The sequence below is a fragment of the Carassius carassius genome, chromosome 36 (genome assembly GCF_963082965.1).
Source record: "Carassius carassius chromosome 36, fCarCar2.1, whole genome shotgun sequence".
NCBI lineage: Eukaryota > Metazoa > Chordata > Actinopteri > Cypriniformes > Cyprinidae > Carassius > Carassius carassius.
Genome location: NC_081790.1, coordinates 6,467,268 through 6,487,284, shown reverse-complemented (window position 1 = coordinate 6,487,284; position 20,017 = coordinate 6,467,268). Strand labels below are relative to the sequence as shown.

Sequence of the window (20,017 nt, the reverse complement as noted above, 5' to 3'; positions counted from 1 at the left end):
CAAAGAACTAAAATTGAAAAAATAATTTTTGAGAGCAGTACTGGCAGTGTGTCGATTTTTGTTTATTGACTGTGAAATGTTTCAGTTTATGCCAAATTATCACTAACATGTATTTAATATACCTTTTGAAGTACTTTGTTCTCAATATCTTAACATACATAAGAGCAAAATCTTACCCAGGCAGTATGGTTTCTCGCGGTTTCTGTGTCGTTCCCGGTCATAATGATACCCAGTGTAACAGGTGCACACCACACGGCCAAAATGATCGGTACACTGCTGTTCACATGGGGCGCCAGCACACACATCATAGTCTGCATATACAAACACAAACAAAACTAATTTTATTATAACAGTAAAAAGAAAACTCTGCAATCTGGGAAGCCAGTACTGCTAGTTCCAGTCCAAGAATTCTTGCATCTTTTCCTTATTCCACAGTTTCTCCTAGAAGAGCCAAACCATCTCAGACACAGCATGGAGTGCCATGTGAGTCAGGGAAATATGTGTCCATTCTCATCCGGTACTATGTGTTTCTCATCAGCGGAGAGAGTGCAGGTAAGGACACCAGAGAACACAAACAGCACAGAAACAGAAAAAAGCCTTTAAAAACAAGCTGTTGACTATCTCAAAGGGGACCACTTTACACTCTCTCAGTGTGGCACGAGGAACCGCAGAACGCAGACAATATAACTGCATGTTTTTATTTGACAGTTACGAGTAAGAACTCGCTAGTGGTTTGAACCCCTCAACCAAAGATTGAGAAGTATATTACTGTTTTCATAAGCTAATATACAGACCTGTTCCCACTAATAAAATACACACGAGGTAATCAAGATATTGTTACTGGTGGGGAAACTCTGCCAAGCTCTTAAAGGTGTGCTGGAAATGCTAAAACAACATTAAAAGCACTAGCTGAGCGGTTTCTAGAAGAATGATTTTGTTTAGAATGCGAATGGGAGACGAGGGAAAACACATCCAGAAATATCAGAGCAAATTCAACCCAGAGGAGCCTAATCAGGGTAGGAAGAGAAAGAGAGTGAGGGAAAAAGGTCTTACCTTCTGGAATACACTGTCCCAGCACAAACTTAAAACCTTCACAGCACTTCTTTCTGAAAGTGAGAAAAAATGAAAGAAATTAATTTATATTTTCTTCAAAACTGTGATTAAGCGTTATACTTCATACTAGGTTATTACATATGGATGTCAGTATGTTGCTTTACTAAATTCAAAAGTTTGGGGATAAGAATTTTATGTTTTTTTTAAATAAATTTATATTCTCATTCAGCAAGGACACATTAAATTGATCAAAAATGACAGAAAAGCAGAGCTAGTTAGATTACTCACGAAATTGTAGTCCATTACAGATTACATGACAAAAACTGTAGTTAGGATATATATATAGTATATTATATAAAGTTGTGCATGGTTTCAAATATTACACATTAAGCATATGAAAAAAGACTTTATTTGTTTTCAACACTGATATGTTTCTTGGCCTCCAAATCAGCTCATTAGAATGATTTCTGAAAGATCATGTGACACTTAAGACTGGAGTAACGATGCTGAAAATTTACATTTGAAAATGTTAAAATACTAAAATACTAAAATTATATTTGAAACTGTACAAATCTTACTCTTTTTAGCATATACTATTATTTAAAAATATATATGCAGCCTTGTTGAGCATAAAAAAAAAGACGGGGGAAAAAACCTTTTGAACAGCAATTTGTGGTGTGATGTGATTCTTGGGAAGTTGCAGTAGTTGCATACAGGCCCATTTCTTAAAATCTAATCATATTTTTTCCTCACCTGTTTTATCATTTGCCAAGAAAATCAGAAGTGCTTAGAAAAGCATCAAAGCAAATCTATTTTCAACAAGCTTCATGTTTTGAGGTATCATCCATATCTGTAGCACAAGCAAACTGGGACGAGTCAAGCACAGACGCTTAATACTCAGGGTTTTAGGTTTATTCAAACCTCCAACTGAATGAAAGAGCAATAATAATAGTGATGCTTGCCTGAGAAACTCCTAGGAAAAGACAGAACCGTGGCCTCAATCCAGTCTGAAACAAACTTGCATTAATAATTAATGTGACTCTTCTGCTTTTGCGATTTTCCTAATCCTATTTAATCTGAAATCCATATCCACAATATGAGACAGACAAAGTGAACGTCCAAAGGAAAAAAAAAAAGAAGTTTTTTTTTTCTTTTTTCTGGACAGTGATGGAAAACTCACCTCCAAGGTAAGACAGTAATATTCCCCCAAACCTTTCCCGTTCTAAGTAGTCATCGTGGAAATGTTCCTCTTTCAGAATGACAAGGGAACAACTCACAAGCACCAACAGAAATGATTCATTTCTACACTATGCTACAACGATTCCTAAATGTTTCAATGCTCAAAAAAGAAAAACTAAAAATATAATGGGGGAAAATGGAATTTGGACATGAAGTAATGGTGATATCCTTTCCAACAGTATTACTCACAAATTTTGTGGAACTGTTTAGTCTAGTCTGCCAGAGTAAACTCTGTTGGTCTAATCTGGAAGCAAACTAATCAACAATGCTTAAATTGTGCATATTAAAAAAGCATATCAGCATGTTAAATGATTAAATGCAATGGTTTACAAGTTAATAAGATTATAAACAGCTAATATATTTCCATGCAATCACTTTTACAGTCACAGACTAAGTAAGGGCTCTGAGCTGGGCTATGGTGGAAGGTATGGTTTGAATCATAGGAGCAGTTTAGGTGGTCTGAATCACACAGGGAAACTTTATTGGTTTGTTTGATGTTCGAGATGAAAATATCAGGAACTACAAACACTTACAAATCTCTCTCGCACACACAAACCTACAATCAAAACACAATAAACCATCCAAATATTAAGGAGCACCGTCTGTATCTTGAAATCCTGAAAAAATTATAAATACCCATAAAATAGACTTCAACTACATGGAACCATATGAAATTCCGTTACAGAAACGAAACTGCAAGGATCCAAATGTTGAAAATTTGGATTAAGCAGTGAAGAAATCACTGATAATTAAAGAATAATCAAGAACCACGACTTGGCCATGAACTTAATAGTCTTGAAATACTTACTATATTAGCTTATTTTCAGAGAGACATGCAGTCTTTCCACACTACACTATTCCTTTTTCCTGCTGTGTGTTGCCCAGAGCTAATGGGTGTCTTTGGAGTTCCCTCCAAGATAAAGAATTTTCCCACGCTAACAAGAAACTACAGCATTCAGGCCCCTGAGATGCAGACTCTGAGTGTTTGGCCCTTTCTAAACTCCTAATAAAGGTTTCAAAATAAAGGTTTCAAAGTGATTTCAAAGTTTGATTCCATAGCGATACATTTTCACTCTTGAAGTCAAAGGAGCACCTTTTGAAGTTATGATGCGATAGAATTAGAACTATGATGAAATAATAGAACCTCTGAATGTTCTTATGATGCCAGAACCTATGATGGTCTGCCTTCTTATCCAATAAAAAAAAATCTAAAATTGTGAACTCAATAAGACCCATGCTACAGTACTTCTTGCGCAGAGCTGTAAAATCAGCTGTGCAGTGCCACACAAGCGCTGTAACTCACATTTATATGGGGAAAAACAGAAACTGAGAGAGTCCATGGGGAGGAAGCACTGAGAAGTGGAAGAAGAGGACAGAAGAGGCACAAATCTCCTGCTGTGGGAGGTGATGATGGGTGTGAGAGCAGCACAGGAGTTGGAGGTGATTTTCACACTTCAACGCATGTTTGCATTCATGTACACACAGAGACTCAGGGTCACATTCACTCTACCAAAGTAAAAATCACACATGCATATGCACACCACCACTATAGAAACATAAACAACACATGGCATGGGCTACAAACTGTTTCAGATTAAATGAAGAACAAATTAATATTCTGATGTCTGGAGAAAATGAAGTCTCTAGCTTCTTGCACATTTCCCTTAAACAAAGGGGAAAATCATATCTCAACATTGTCTCAAACTGTGCTTAGAATAGTAAAGTTTGTGATTAAAAATCAAAGAACTTCCATAAACACATCCAGGAGGATATTAAGAATGGTAGGTTTAAGTACAATGAGATCCAAAAGAGAAAATCAGTTTTTCCTGGTATGTTGACACCAAAGTCACCCTGATCTTCTACAACTACACAAACTCTGATATGTCCCTATCTTAACAAACATGCAACACACAGAGAGAAAAGCCAGAAATGACCCTGGATTTGTGTCTGCCAGGGTAAGCTTTCCAAAAATATTTTTAAAGCTTTGTTTATTGACTCTCAGAACTGTTTATGCTCAGGTTTCCATCCATCTGGTGCCTTCACAAATATTCATAGTTTGAGGGTTTGACTTTTCATTTATTTTTTGAATTATGACTTAATAAAGACACATACAACTATTATACAATAATTAGGTTTAGTATTTTATATTGTAAACATAATGTCTTTATAAAACCTCAAAATAAAGTGTCATTTAGTTATATATTGGATGTGATGCATGTGAAATAGGAATTTTAGGAACTAAATCTGCACTGCACAAAAGTATTTATTAGTGTGTGCATCATTAATATGAAAAATTATACAGGCCTAATGGATAGGAGAACATGAAATCCAGCTGGACCAAATACCGTAATGACCTAAACAGAGACAGAAATGTTCAAACACAGAATCAAACTATACTGTATACATCACACAATCCAAAACTATGTAAATATACAAAACTTCACAAGAGCTATAATATTTTGCCTTGAGCAACCCCAGATGTTCTGTGCTGAGGTCTTATATAGACCATGGCTACACCGATTCATATTATCTGTGTGACACAGCACTGTTTTAATCTGAGAAGCTTGAAAACACAAAACTAATCATAAGTCTGTGCTTGGTAAGTGTTCAAGCATGTTTCTTCTAAATAAACTGCACTATATAGACAGTGTTGGGTGTAACTACTAAGAAATTAGTTACTGTAGTTTGATTACTTACCCTTAAGGGATTACTCTCATTGTTTCTGTAATTTAATTACAGTTACTTTTTATGTAATTGAACTTATTACTGTGTATGGACTGTAGATCATTTATATACAATAAAACAGTGGATTTAACATCAAAATTTTAAGTCTAACCTAAAAATGCATGCTTTTATGTAACCTTCTCACTTTAAAATACTTTGGTGAGTTAATAAGAATATTGGTTACACTTTAGAGTCCAATTCTCACTATTAACTAGTTGGTTATTAGCATGAATATTACTGATATATTGGCTATTTATTATTACTTAAAAAGCACACATTAAAGGGGTCATATGATGCAATTTCTATTTTTCCTTTCTCTTTGGAGTGTTACAAGCTCTTGGTGCATAAAGAAGATCTGTAAATTTGCAAAGACTAAAGTCTCAAATCCAAAGAGATATTCTTTATAAAGGTTACTACCTAAAACGGCTAGTTCTAACACGCCCCCAAGTGTCTTCGTCATGACGTGGGAAGATTTGCATAATGCCACCCAAATGTTCATGTAAAGAAAGAATGTGTAACTTTTATTCTCGCTGTTGCCTCTGCCGCCATGTTGTGGAGTTGCGGTGTTTTGTTGTGAAAGCAAAACTATTTTTTTGGGATTTCCAAAAGAGGACACAACTAGAAATCAGCGAATAAGTTGTATTTACAACACAGTTCCACAACAGTCCAACCCAAATATTCAAATGTGTTCAACGCATTTTGCAGAGGACAAGGACTGTTTCCTGTGAGAGCAGCCTACAATGCTGGTGTCTGTCTCTATAAAGTGGGGCAGTTTCAACTTTGCAAGGACAGTCTGGTTCTTCTGACTCACATTTTCATATGTTAAGGATTTGCCACTGATGATTAAAACATGAATTCAGAGCAGTGTAGAGGAGCGCTTGTTGTTTGTCATTTCTCCGATCACAAATGCAGACATGGTTTTGTGTTTATATAGCGCGATATGCAACACAATGCATAAAAAGACAGTATAAGTCATTATAATCAGTAATTATGTCCCCACTGGATGCTACAAATATGCAATAATGTACAGTATGTGGAAAATAATGTGTTTTTTTAACCTTAAACCATATAAACGCATAGCATTACACCAAATATAGAAAATAATGTTCTTTTTAGGAACATCATATGACCCCTTATTGTCTTATTCTGCAAGACATATCGAAGGCTGCATTTACACTGCAGGTCTTGATGCCCAAATCCGATTTTCTGACTATATCCAATTTTTTTGACAACCCGCTTACATCATCTTTTAAAAGTGACCCGTATCCGATTTTTGCATTTACACTGTACACTGCTGAAATTACCAAACATAGACGTTCTGACCCGGAAAAGGAAGTAAAACAGCACAAAATACAATGGATGCAGATGCAATTAAAATTATACAGTGTTTTGCTTTCCACAATATTTTGAAAAGTCAACAAAAAAATCAGCAAAACATTGGTCTCGTATGGCGGAGAAAAAAGAGGAGAGCCCTTTATTTCTGTAACAACCTTGCATTTTTGCATGCACTGTCTCTTCGCCCCAAAGACGTACAAAAAAAATGAAACCTCCGCATTGCTCCACTGTGTGTATCCTTCATCGCGCCTATACTAAGTCATGTGATCTCAGTTGGTGGTGTCCACCTGAGTTGACGTCACTATTTTAATGACGTACGACTCGCATTTACTGGGGAATATCCGATTTGACTGCTTACATGGCACACGCAAATGCACGTATGCGATTCATATCCGATTTATTACCACATATGAATGAGGCCTGAATCCGATCTGAGAAAATCGTAATCCATGTGTTTTTTTAGTTAGTTAATAGTGAGAATTGGACCCTAATCTAAAGTGTGATCAGAATAATTTATGTAGTTATGTAGTATTTATTTGAAATAATTAAAAGAATGTTTCATGTCTATCCTTGTATCATTCATTAAATTTTAGAGGTTGATATAGGATCTAGATAGTAATAAGTAATATGAATAGTGCTGTCAAATGATTATTCGCTATCAATCAAATAAATATATATATACATACACACACACACACACACGCATCTATATAACACAAATATGTTGATGCAAAAAACTAAATCAGTGGAAAAAAGGAATACGGTTTTTCTAAAGTTAAGGTCAATGGCACTAGCGTTTAAAAACATGACACACATTAATGTGAAACCTTTGATTCACTCCCCATAGTGGAGTGTTTGTCAGTGTTCTTAAAGCTTGACCGTCTGATGAAGGCCAGAATCTTTAGAATCAAATTCCCTGGTGACCATTTCTCATGACACCTCTGAGAGTTTCTCCAGTCTTCATGAATGCAGTTAGACACATACTTCTAAGACAGGCCTTTGCAACATTATGCTCCTACACATCAAAGACATACTACAAAATTTTAGGCAAAAATACAAGTGCTGTCAAAATTAGCACATAAACGCAGGCGATTAATTTTTCCAGTTTAAACTAATTTTTAAAAAAATTAACTTTCTACATTAATTGAAAAAATTATTACAATAAATTATTACAATTGAGCACATATCGTTTCTAAACATGACAGCACTAATGCAAGATCTGTCAAAATGTCAGAAAAAAAGTTTAGGTTTACAGTCATTTTTAATGTTTAGTTAAAAATAAATATTTTTGGACTGGGATGAAGAACACGGACAACTAAAAAAATTATTAATATGATTCTTTAAATAGTTCATCTGAATAAGCAATTTAATAAAATAAAACATAATAAACTAATATGCATTCCTCCTTGGAAATCCACCAAAAAGTTAAACAAACTTAATTAATTAATTTCCGCACTGAACCTGATGAACTGGGAGTAAAACAGTATTTCTATGAATTAGGATGAGCCACTTGATTTGATGTGAATATTTTGGGGACCTTCTGTCTGACAGATGTTTTCATGCAGTAGATTATTATTCCAGAATACCATACAACTGCAGGCCATTACATAATTTTCTATTTAACATCCTCTTGGGGCCATATTGCAATGATAAGATTACACTGAAGAGGAGAAGAGGATGTGGGGCATTGTAGTGTAGCCCGATTGCTCTGATGGTGCGCATGTCTCAGGAGGGGAGGATCCAGATGTGAACCCAACCTCAGGAGGTTTAAAACAGGATGAAATGGATTAGTTCAGGAGGAGTCACTCAGAAACAAATATACTTCTAACCAAATCCTCATTATTTAAGAGAGAAAAAGAGAAAGCAATGGAATTTGCATGCAGTGACACATGGTTCAATACAGTGTAAGAAGTGACTGGAAGAGATATCTCATCATATTTATTCAATATCACTTGGTAATTCATATTGAGCCTTTTTCATGCACTTAAGCACCTGATTTTGCCTTCTGAGAGTGCTTCAGTCCTCACAGGTGTATTTACTTGCATATTAGAAAGAAAAGGTTTATTTAACCTGGCATATTAAAATAGCTTAAAACAAGTCAGACAGTAAAAAATGAGCTGGGAGTGTTTTGTTTAGATACAATAGTGTGAAAAAGGAAATGTGTTGCTTTTCTTCAGCCTCCGCTAAATGATAAATGGAAATAATGGGAACTGTATGAATGAGTGGTGAGACTCCAATACCATGTCCAAACAAAAACAGGTGTATTAACACTGAGTCACATTCACTTTTAAACAGAGCTTTTACTTCACTTGTCAGACGTTATTAGTGGGTACGGTAGCACCTGTGCTTTCCTAATGTTGTGTTTATTTAATTTCCCACGCTGATGGGGATCCGGTTACTAGGAGAAAATCAGGTCTGGATTAGCGTGACCTCAGCCCCACTCGCTGGGCTTTGAGAGATCTCTAATTACCTTATAAACAAACTGAGCAGAGACCTGGAGTAAACACACTCACAGACAGTGCACATGGAGGAAATAACATTACATTTTGGCTACAGTGAGAAATTTACCATGGAATGCACAGAGTCTATGAGCAACACCAGTTCAATTCAAATCAAATAATATTTGAATTTTAAGGCTCTAAATAAAGGTTCCAAAATAAAAAGTGATCATGAAGTTCCTATGATGCCATATAAAAATTATTGAAGGTTCTATGACATATGAGAACTCACCCAATTCCGATTTTTTTGCCCCTATGCGACCTGTATCTGATCTTTTCATGACAGTCTGAACGACACATATCCGATCTTTTCAAATGCGACTCAGGCCACTTGGGTATGTGGTCCTAAATCCGATACGTATCCGATCTTTTGAAATGCGACCTCAGTCTGAACGGCCAGGTCACATGTATCCGACCCGTACGTCATTGATACGCTACAAACGTCATAATTCTGCGTTGAAGTAGGGGGGGATGAGAAGATAAACAACAACCATGGCGGACGATGCTGCTTAAATAACTTTAATATTGCTAAACGATAGTGATGGGTCGTTCGCGAATGAGCCGACTCTAAGAGCCAGCTCTTGTAGGTGAACGACGGGAGCTGGCTCGCATATCTGAAGAGCCGACTCTATTTAAAAAACAAAAATAGCCTATAGAAATGAAATCATTATGTAATAATGAAATAATGGATGCATTTTATTTTATTTAAAATAATTGACTAATTCAAAGAACCAAAAAAAAAAATATTTCGACTGTCTGATCAGCCTCACATTCTGTTCCTGTCAATCATACACGAGGTGTCAACCAATTATACGGCATGAGGGAGGGGCCGAGCAATCACACACACACACCACACACACAGTGTCAAACTCGGAGGAGAGGAGAGGAAAAACGCAACAGCTTTTGAAAACAAAACAAAAGCAGGAAAATGAGTCGGAAGCACAGCAGCATTTGGAATCATTTTAATGATCATCAGCCCCTTGCATTTCTGAATGCAAATCTCTCATAAAATTAAAATATGATCAGCATTGTGTGTGTGTGTGTTCATGCTAGTTATACAAAATATAACTATTGAGATATATAATATATATATATATATATAACTATATAACATGCCAAAATAGAGGGACCAGTTTAATCCTTTCAGTTATTTATTTTTCTTTAATATGGGTTCTATTTGTCATGGTTCGTGAATGCACCGTCTCCAGCTGTATTCATGTTACGTCATGTTGATTGGTTCATGTGGGTGTTGCCGCTGATAGTCTGATCAGCGGCAGGTGCGACTCATTCCAACCGCCTATTTAACGCCCTGTCTTTCGTCTCCTGTTTGTCAGATCGTTGTTTGAGGTCCTCGTGTTGATGTTCTGTTCGTGCTCCTGTGTTCCTGTCCTTGCTCGGTTTCCTGTTTCGGTCTTCCTTGGATTATCACAGTCACTCACGGATTATCACCGCCTATCACCTATCTACCACCACCGCCATCGCTACCAACGCACTCAAATCACCTACTCACCTGTCTGTGCTGCCGTCGTGGTTCCTGCGTCACTCTCCAGCATTCATTAATCACACCTCCTTTCAATAAACTCCATTTACTTGCATCTGCCTCCGGTCCTCCATTGTTAATGCCGCAGAACGATCTGACCAACATGGAGGCAACGAGTAATCAACCTTCCTCCCTCGAAGATTTTCTCAGCGCCAGTGTTCGGAGGATGGACTCCCAGGAGAGGAATCTAAACGACACTGGTCGCGCGGTTCAGGCTTTAGTGACGCAGGTGTCCGAGCTCACCCAACAGTTCCAGCTATTACGAGCTCCCACTGCGCCACTCACACCGCCTGTTCCACCAGCACCGTCTGAGGCCCCCTCGCAGCCGGAACCACGCCTCCCGATTCCGGATGGCGTACTCGGGTGAGCCCGACTTTTGTAGAGCCTTTCTTAACTGCTGTGATATGCACTTTGCCCTCCAGCCCAGAACCTTTGCCAATGAGAGGGCCAAGGTGGCCTTTGTACTTACCCTGCTTTCTGGGAGGGCGGCATTGTGGGGAACAGCGGTGTGGGAGAACCAGGACCCATGCTGCGCCTCGTTTCAGGCGCTCTCCGCCGAGATGAGACGGGTCTTTGATTGGGCCGCCGCAGGATAGGAGGCGGCCAGGAAGCTGGCGGAGTTACGCCAGCACGAGAGATCCGTCTCTGACTATTCGATCGAGTTCCGGACCCTGGTTGTGGAGTGCCATTGGAACGAGGAGGCGCAGTGGGACATGTTCCTGCATGGGCTGGCTGACCGCGTCCAGAGGGAGATCTACGCCCTGGATCTTCCCCCGTCCCTCAATGGACTTATTGAGCTGGCGCTACGGGTCGATGCACGTCTGACACGGATGGAGAGGAGGGGTCTACTCAGCACCCCATCCAGGGGACCGCAGTGCGATTCAGCGGCGGGGACGTGGCCAGCCCCGTCTACGATCACGAGCCCATGCAGGTAGGGCGAGCTCAGCTTTCCCGGGAGGAGAAGGAGAGGCGGAGGTCCCTGGGCCTATGCCTTTACTGCGGGGGAGCCGGACATCAAGCCCATGCCTGTCCGGTAAAAGGCCAGGCCCGGTAGTACGTATGAGGCTACTATCGGGTGGGATCTCCGCCGAGAAGACCTCATTATCATCATCACCATCATCTTCTACGCTCCTCCCGGTAAGGCTGCGGTGGTCAGCACAGACACATCACTGTCAAGCACTACTGGACTCTGGGGCAGAAGGTAACTTCATGGACAGCACATTAGCCCACAAACTCCACATTCCCCTCAGACACCTTCCGCACCACATCACGGTGCACGCCCTCACTGGACAGCAACTCCCTTCTCATAAATTACTGAAGACATCACACTCATCACATCTGGCAATCACTCCGAGACCATCTCCTTTCACATCCTTGACTCTCCCCTGGCACCCATTGTCCTCGGACACCCATGGCTCCTCCTCCATAACCGTAGTATTGACTGGCCCTCTAACTCCATTTTGTCTTGGTGTAAAAAGTGTCATGAGTCTTGTCTAGTGTCTGCCTGTCCGTCTGTGTCTGTGTCTGTGTTGCAGGAGGAGGCGGTGGATTTGTCTAACGTGCCCGCTGAGTACCTCCATCTGAAGGAAGTGTTCAGTAAGTCTCGGGCTGCTTCTCTTCCTCCGCATCGTCCTTACGTCTGTGCCATAGATTTACTATCAGGTAAGTCTCCGCTAAAGGGCAAACTCTATTCACTTTCTGTTCCAGAGAGGGAGGCTATGGAGAAATATATTTCTGATTCTCTAGCTTCTAAATTCATCCGCCCTTCCTCTTCTCCTGCGGGGGCGGGGTTCTTTTTTGTGGGAAAGAAGGACGGATCACTGCGACCTTGCATTGATTACCGGGGACTGAACAACATCACGGTAAAGAATACTTATCCTTTGCCGTTGATGTCTTCGGTTTTCGAGAGGTTGCAGGGAGCGTCAATTTTCACAAAACTGGACTTACGCAATGCATATCATTTGGTTCGGATCAGGGAGGGGGATGAATGGAAGACCGCTTTTAACACCCCCAGAGGGCACTTTGAATATTTGGTGATGCCCTTCGGGCTCTCCAACTCCCCAGGGGTCTTCCAGGCACTCGTCAACGACGTGCTGCGAGATATGATCGATCAGTTCATTTATGTCTACCTGGACGACATATTGATTTTTTCTTCCTCTCTCCAGGAACATGTGCAGCACGTCCGACGAGTGCTTCAGAGGTTGCTAGAGAATGGGCTTTTTGTCAAGGTGGAGAAATGCGAGTTTCATGCACAGTCAATTCCATTTTTGGGGTATATCGTGTCGACTGAGGGAATACGCATGGATCCCGAGAAAGTTAAGGCTGTGGTAGAATGGCCAAGCCCAGATTCCCGTAAGGCCCTACAGAGGTTTCTGGGGTTCGCTAACTTCTACCGGCGTTTCATTCGCAACTTCAGCCAACTAGCCGCATCTCTGACCGCCTTGACCTCCGCCAAGACTGCGTTCAGGTGGTCAGACACAGCTGAGGCTGTGTTTGCCAAACTGAAGAGCCGTTTCATTTCAGCCCCTATTCTGATTACCCCTGACCCTACACGTCAGTTCGTGGTGGAGGTCGACGCGTCAGAGGTGGGGGTAGGAGCGGTGTTATCTCAACGTTCTCCCTTAGACGACAAGGTCCACCCTTGCGCGTATTTTTCATATCGTTTATCTCCGGCAGAACGAAATTACGATATTGGTAACCGAGAATTGTTGGCAGTTAAGATGGCATTGGAGGAAGGGCGACACTGGTTAGAGGGATCGGGGGTTCCTTTTATAGTATGGACTGACCACAAGAATTTAGAGTACATTAGCACCGCCAAAAGGTTGAACTCCAGGCAGGCTCGATGGGCACTTTTTTTCGGACGTTTTGACTTTACTATTTCGTACCTGCCCGGGTTCAAGAATATCAAACCCGATTCCTTGTCACGCATTTTTGACCATTCCGTACGCCCGTCTACTCCCGAGTGTATTTTTCCTGAGACATTAGTGGTCTCCACTCTCACATGGGAGATCAAATCGAAGGTCAGAACGGCCTTAGAAGGGGTAATGCCTCCGCCCGGGTGCCAGCCAAACCGTTTATTTGTGCCGGAGGGATTAAGGTCCAACGTTATCCAGTGGGGACATTGCTCGAATGTAGCTTGCCATCCAGGGGTTAACCGTACTAGATTTTTAGTCAAGCAACGATTCTGGTGGCCACTTATGGCTCGCGACATTTACAGTTTTGTTTTGGCTTGCTCGGTTTGTGCCACTGGTTAGACTTCCAATCAGCCCCCGGATGGGTTACTCCAACCGCTGCCGGTCCCTTCGAGACCCTGGTCCCACATCGCTCTAGATTTTATTACCGCCCTCCCGCCCTCCCAGGGCAACACGGTAGTTTTAACCGTGGTGGACCGGTTCTCGAAGGCAGCCCACTTTATTCCCTTGTCCAAATTACCCTCAGCCAAGGAGACAGCGTTGACCGTCGTAGACCACGTCTTTCATTTACATGGCCTCCCGATAGATGTGGTTTCCGACAGGGGACCCCAATTTGTGGCTAAATTTTGGCGAGAATTCTGTAGACTACTGGGAGCGACTGTAAGTCTGTCCTCAGGGTTTCACCCCCAGAGCAATGGTCAAACCGAGAGAGCCAACCAAGATTTGGAAAGGGTGTTGCGATGTTTGGTCTCCAAGAATCCTTCCTCCTGGAGCCAACAATTGCCTATGGTGGAGTACGCCCATAATACCTTACCAGTATCAGCTACGGGCCTATCTCCTTTTGAGTGTAGTGTAGGTTACCAGCCACCTATTTTTCCCAGTATGGAATCCGAAGTTGCGGTCCCCTCCGCTCACGCCTTCGTCCAGAGGTGTCACTGCACTTGGACCAGAGCCCGTGAGACTCTACTCCAAGTGGGGGCGCGCACCAAGGCCAAGGCCGATCGCCACCGGTCTAGGCCTCCCGTATACATCGTGGGTCAAAAGGTGTGGCTTTCTACCAAGAATATTCCTCTCCGTTCCGTATCTAATAAATTGGCTCCCAAATTTATTGGCCCGTTTACTGTCACCAAAATCATTAGTCCGGTGGCAGTCCGCCTTAAACTCCCTCCTACGTACAGGAGAATTCATCCCGCCTTTCATGTGTCCAAGATTAAGCCCGTATTTCATTCTCCCATTAATCCGCCTACCCCAGTCCCTCCCCCGCCGCGTCTCGTAGATGGGGAGACCACCTATTTGGTTAATCGCATTCTGGACTCTAGAAGGAGGAGACGCGGATTTCAGTACTTGGTGGACTGGGAGGGTTACGGTCTGGAGGAGAGAAGTTGGGTACCTTCTAGGGACATCCTGGATCACTCCCTTATCAATGATTACAATCGACAGGTAAGAGATTCTGGGGACGCCAGGAGGCGTCCTTAGGAGGAGGGGTACTGTCACGGTTCGTGAAAGCACCGTCTTCAGCTGTATTCATGTTACGTCATGTTGATTGGTTCATGTGGGTGTTCAGGTGCGACTCATTCCAACCGCCTATTTAACGCCCTGTCTTTTGTCTCCTGTTTGTCAGATCGTTGTTTGAGGTCCTCGTGTTGATGTTCTGTTCGTGCTCCTGTGTTCCTGTCCTTGCTCGGTTTCCTGTTTTGGTCTTCCTTGGATTATCACAGTCACTCACGGATTATCACCACCTATCACCTATCTACCACCACCGTCATCGCTACCAACGCACTCAAATCACCTACTCACCTGTCTGTGCTGCCGTCATGGTTCTTGCGTCACTCTCCAGCATTCATTCATCACACCTCCTTTCAATAAACTCCATTTACTTGCATCTGCCTCCTGTCCTCCATTGTTAACGCCACACTATTATGTTGTTCAGATTCAGGTTGTATTTGTTTTGAAATGTTGTTTTCTATACATTCAAAAGTTGTAATTTAAATGCAAATGTTTAATAGTATTCTTTTTTCATAACAAATCAATGCATTTTTAAAGAAATTGTGAGTATGATTTCATTTAATAATTTAATTAGAATTGTTTTTCATAGTCAAAACATCATTGTTTTTTAAAGAGCCGTTTGTGAGCCAAAAGAGCCGGCTCTTTTCAGTGAGCTGAGTCAAACGAGCCGGCTCATGAAAAAGAGCCGAAATGCCCATCACTACTACACGAGCTCCGCTGTTGACTACACTGTTGTTGTCATCCATGTTTAGCTATTTCCGCAATCAATGAGTGACGTCGTTGGCCGTTGAGTACTCTTCTGCGCATGCGGATCACTTGTGGGTCATTTCACGTTCACACAGGAGATCACAAAAGGTCGCATTTAATTGGAAATGTGAATGGCCTTGCAAAAAAATCGAATTTTTAAAAAAAAATCGGAATTGAGCATTAAGCCCTGCAGTGTGAACGTAGCCATATTTCTAAAGCAGCTCTGCTTTGCACAAATAAAATAAAACTGCTAAAAGAGTTCTGTGATAATGTTAAATCAAGAACTTTAAAAACTACATAAAGCAGTAAACATAAGCTTTTTTAATTTCATAATGCAACATTTCCTAGTAACAGCATAATTAAATAGAATGAATAAAAAGGAAGGGGATGGAATAAATGAACGACAGAATGAATGATAGAATGAATGATAGAACAAACAAATGTTAGCTAGAATGAACGATACATAGATAGAACGACAGAATGAACAGTAGAAACAGAACGACAGAAAAAATAGATACAATGAGAAAAAATTATATAAAACAAAAAAGATAGAACAATAGATAGAATGATAGATGGAACAAACAATTGAACGAATGAGCAAACAACAGAGAATGACAGACAGAACAAATGATAGAATGATAGAATGAGAGAATGAACAACAGAATGAATGACAGATGGAACTACAGAACAAATGGCAGACAAAGAAAATGATAAAACAAACAACAGACAGAATGACAGAAAAGATGGAACTAAAGAATTATAGAAGGAATAATAGATAGAACTATAGAATGAATGAGCAAACAACATAAGGAAAGACAAAAGAACAATATAGAATGTAGCGTTGTCAAAAGATCCGGTACTTCAGTACCAAGTCGGTACTAAAAAAACTTAAATGTGACGGTACCAGGTTTCTTTAAGTACCGGTAGTACCGAGAAACCTGGTTTAGCTCTATGATTTCCGTGAAGCAGAAAACGAGGACGGAATCTCAAAATCCAGTCATGAAAATGAAACTTACATTTTAATAATGACAGTCATGGAATTTGTCAAAGTTAGCATAAATTAATCAAATCAAATCTCCATTTGGACCAGTATCTGTAAATGTTAAGCCACAAAAGTTGTTTGAAATATGAATCTGTGTTCTCTGTGTGAATTAATGAATGGCAGAGACGTGTGGGTTTGTTTACTACACAGACTGAAGCGCATGACGCTTGCATTAATTTCAGCATCTGAGCTTCAGAGTTCTCTCTCCATCAAGCGATCTGAACTTTTCAGTTCATCTAAATGGACCTGTATTTGATGCTCTGTAAACTCTTTGTGAAGGCACACGACTCACCGTTGCTTTACTGATAGCGCTGTTTCTCACACATGGAAAGAGAGAGCGAGCTATAGTCTTACCACGCTGAATCGACACGCTATATGTAAACTATTCTTTGTTGTCTTCTCCTGTCAAAATAATGGAGTTCATTTAGAATTATTCATATTCATTTTCGAACAAGCAGAAGACATACCCGTTTCTCCGGTAGTGGGCGGAGCTAATGCGCAAATGGCAATTTCATTGGCTGGCGCTGATCTCTTACCGTCCCTGTTTTGATTTCAGCAAATTATTTTGACTTAACGCAGACAACGTGATTAATATTCATGAACCCAGCAGCTCATCAATTCATAGTGCATTGTATATACATTAGTATGATAGTAGAATTAGTAGTAGTATTATCTTTTAATAATAATTAATATGATTTATTACTATTTTTTTACAGAAACCCTCAATGACCAAAAATATCTTAAGCATCACCACCAGTCTTAAGTTGTTAAAATGACAAATATGCATTCATTAAGCCTAAAAGTTAATTTTTACATAAAGGCATTGTGCTAGAAATATTACTATTATTTAGTAAAATGTATGTGATACTGCTACTACTGTTGAAAAAATGTATAAAACTTTATTTTTTAAAGAAATAAATCACAATATTTCTTCCATGTTTTCATTTTAATAGCAAATCCCCTTTATTTACCAAAAATAAAATGTTTAAATTTCATAAATTAAAAGACAAATTAAATTTGGGTGAAACTTGTTTACTGTTTTTCATAATTATATAACATGTAGAAAAACTTTAAACACAATTGTAAATAAGTATAAAGAATGGCATTGGTTTTATTTTTAGTGCTAAAAAGTTATTATTTTTTTAATTAGCATATTTTTGTGTTTTGCTTTGGTACCGAAATTGGTACCAAGAACCGTGGATTTTCACTGGTATCAGTACCGAATACTGAAATTTTGGTACCGTGACAACACTAATAGAATGGATGATATATAGATTACAAAATATACAATACAAAGTATGATAGAATGTTTAAAAGTGAATTAAAGCTTGATTGATTGATTGATAGAACTGCAGGAATACACTACATAAATTTGCAGATTTTTGTCGCATTTTACAGTTTGGAAGAAGTCAACACCAGTTGCCAGACAATAGAGCCAGTCACCAGGATTTGGACAGAGTTCACATACACAGAAAATCATGTAAAATATAATGGGCAGAGTCTGGTAGCATGTGATCTGCTGCCGTTTAGTGTATTATGACGAGGAGTGCCTGAAAATATGTTGAGATTTAGTGTAATGAAGAAGGTAATTTCAAAGGCACTAATGAATCATGCACAATAAGTCCAGGAAAGTGAATGTGAAAAAAAAATAAAATAAAAATAACTATAATAAATTGGGAGCATTTCAAACCGATGATGACTTTAAGATTAGCATAGCATTTGAACTTGATACCCCGTATTTAATATTCACAGATACATTTTCCAGGCTATCAAGCCAAGCACAGCACAAAGAAAGTGAAGTGACATTCAGCCAAGTATGGTGACCCATACTCAGAATTTGTGCTCTGCATTTAACCCATCCGAAGTGCACACACACACAGAGCAGTGAACACACACACACACTGTGAGCACACACCCGGAGCAGTGGGCAGCCATTTATGCTGCGGCGCCCGGGGAGCAGTTGGGGGTTCGATGCCTTGCTCAAGGGCACCTAAGTCGTGGTATTGAAGGTGGAGAGAGAACTGTACATGCACTCCCCCCACCCACAATTCCTGCCGGCCCGGGACTCGAACTCACAACCTTTCGATTGGGAGTCTGACTCTCTAACCATTAGGCCACGACTTCCCAAAGAGTCATCAACTATCACAGCTGGAAATCACAGGCTAACAAACGCATAACAAAAATCTTAATTTCCTTCATAATTAACATCCACATAATTGGCCAGGAGCCTAAGCCATTAGCAGCTGCATAAGGAGGGCGGTAATATTATTTCATGAATTCATGGCGGGCATCTCTCTCCCCTGAGAAAAAACCTCTACAGCTGGAAACTGTAAATTACACAGACCTCCATTAACGTTCAGTGATATATAATGAGTGTATAACTCAACGCAGGCTTTATTTACTGTACGTGTGTGGCTGTTTGAAGTTTCAGTTTTACACATGTAAGGGTCTTATTAGAGCCTAGATCTCATTGTATCTTATATTGCATATCAGTAAACACCCTTCCCTCGAGGCGGGCCTCTAAAACTGATTTGATCTTGTTGCTTTTGTGCCAAGTGTGTGTATGCATGTTCAATTGTTTTGATGGTGCTATGACGCAGAGGGCCACTTCACCTTCTCTGCTTTAATGCTTAGAAGAATCTTGATAATGTGGCACAGATCAAGAGCCTGAAACCCACACAGACAAAAACTCTACATTCCTCCACACTGGCCCCAGATGTGGCTCCTCATTCTTCTTGTATTCTCTCTCTGTACGCACTGTAACACCACCCACAGGTCTTTTATGAGGCGGTGTGCCTCTGGTAACCCACTGGACTTAATTTTTTCCCCCTGTGCTTTAACGTTCACATTAAATCACACAAGTCTGGTGCATGTTTAGGTGTAGCTGTTTGGAATGGGGCCTGACAGAACCAGCCTGCCAATGCAAATATCTGCCTGTCAACATTTCAAGACATGCTGAGGTGATGAGAAACTGATATGAATTCAGACTGATGTTGTAATGGGCATTTAGTTTGTCTGGAAACCCTACGCTGGCATTGGCACCATGTAATCCAATTATAGTCAGAGACATTTTCCTTTACTGTTCTGATTAAAGTCATTCATATGTAAAGTAATATATGGCAGGGTGTTTGACAATTAAAGTCCACATTTCAGTCAAATGTAATGCGTGCTTGTCAATTACTTCAGCCTACAAACTGCTGATAAAGCTGTATTATTAAAAAGGAAATGTCAAATTGAAGTTATGGGAAGGAATGTGTTGGGTGATAAAATTAAAATAGTAACACTTAAAGCTTTTATGTATAATGCTTATAAAAAACTATTCATAGCGTACGTTGTAGTGCATTATATATTTTAATTATTAATTTTAACCAAAGTTAAAATGCATTATAATATATGAAGGTTTATTTGTCATGTTTTAATG

General features: G+C 40.1%; 1 protein-coding gene across 1 annotated transcript in view; it reads right to left on the bottom strand.

Moving 5' to 3' along the window:
• ccbe1 (collagen and calcium binding EGF domains 1) overlaps nt 1-20,017 on the bottom strand; it is a 61,139-nt gene that overhangs the window by 17,044 nt on the left and 24,078 nt on the right. Inside the window, exons 3-4 of the mRNA XM_059525984.1 lie at nt 1,054-1,106; nt 177-311 (exon numbers count right to left, since the gene is read on the bottom strand). Of these exons, the coding sequence (XP_059381967.1) occupies nt 177-311; nt 1,054-1,106 (188 nt within the window). The remainder of the gene's footprint in view (nt 1-176; nt 312-1,053; nt 1,107-20,017) is intronic.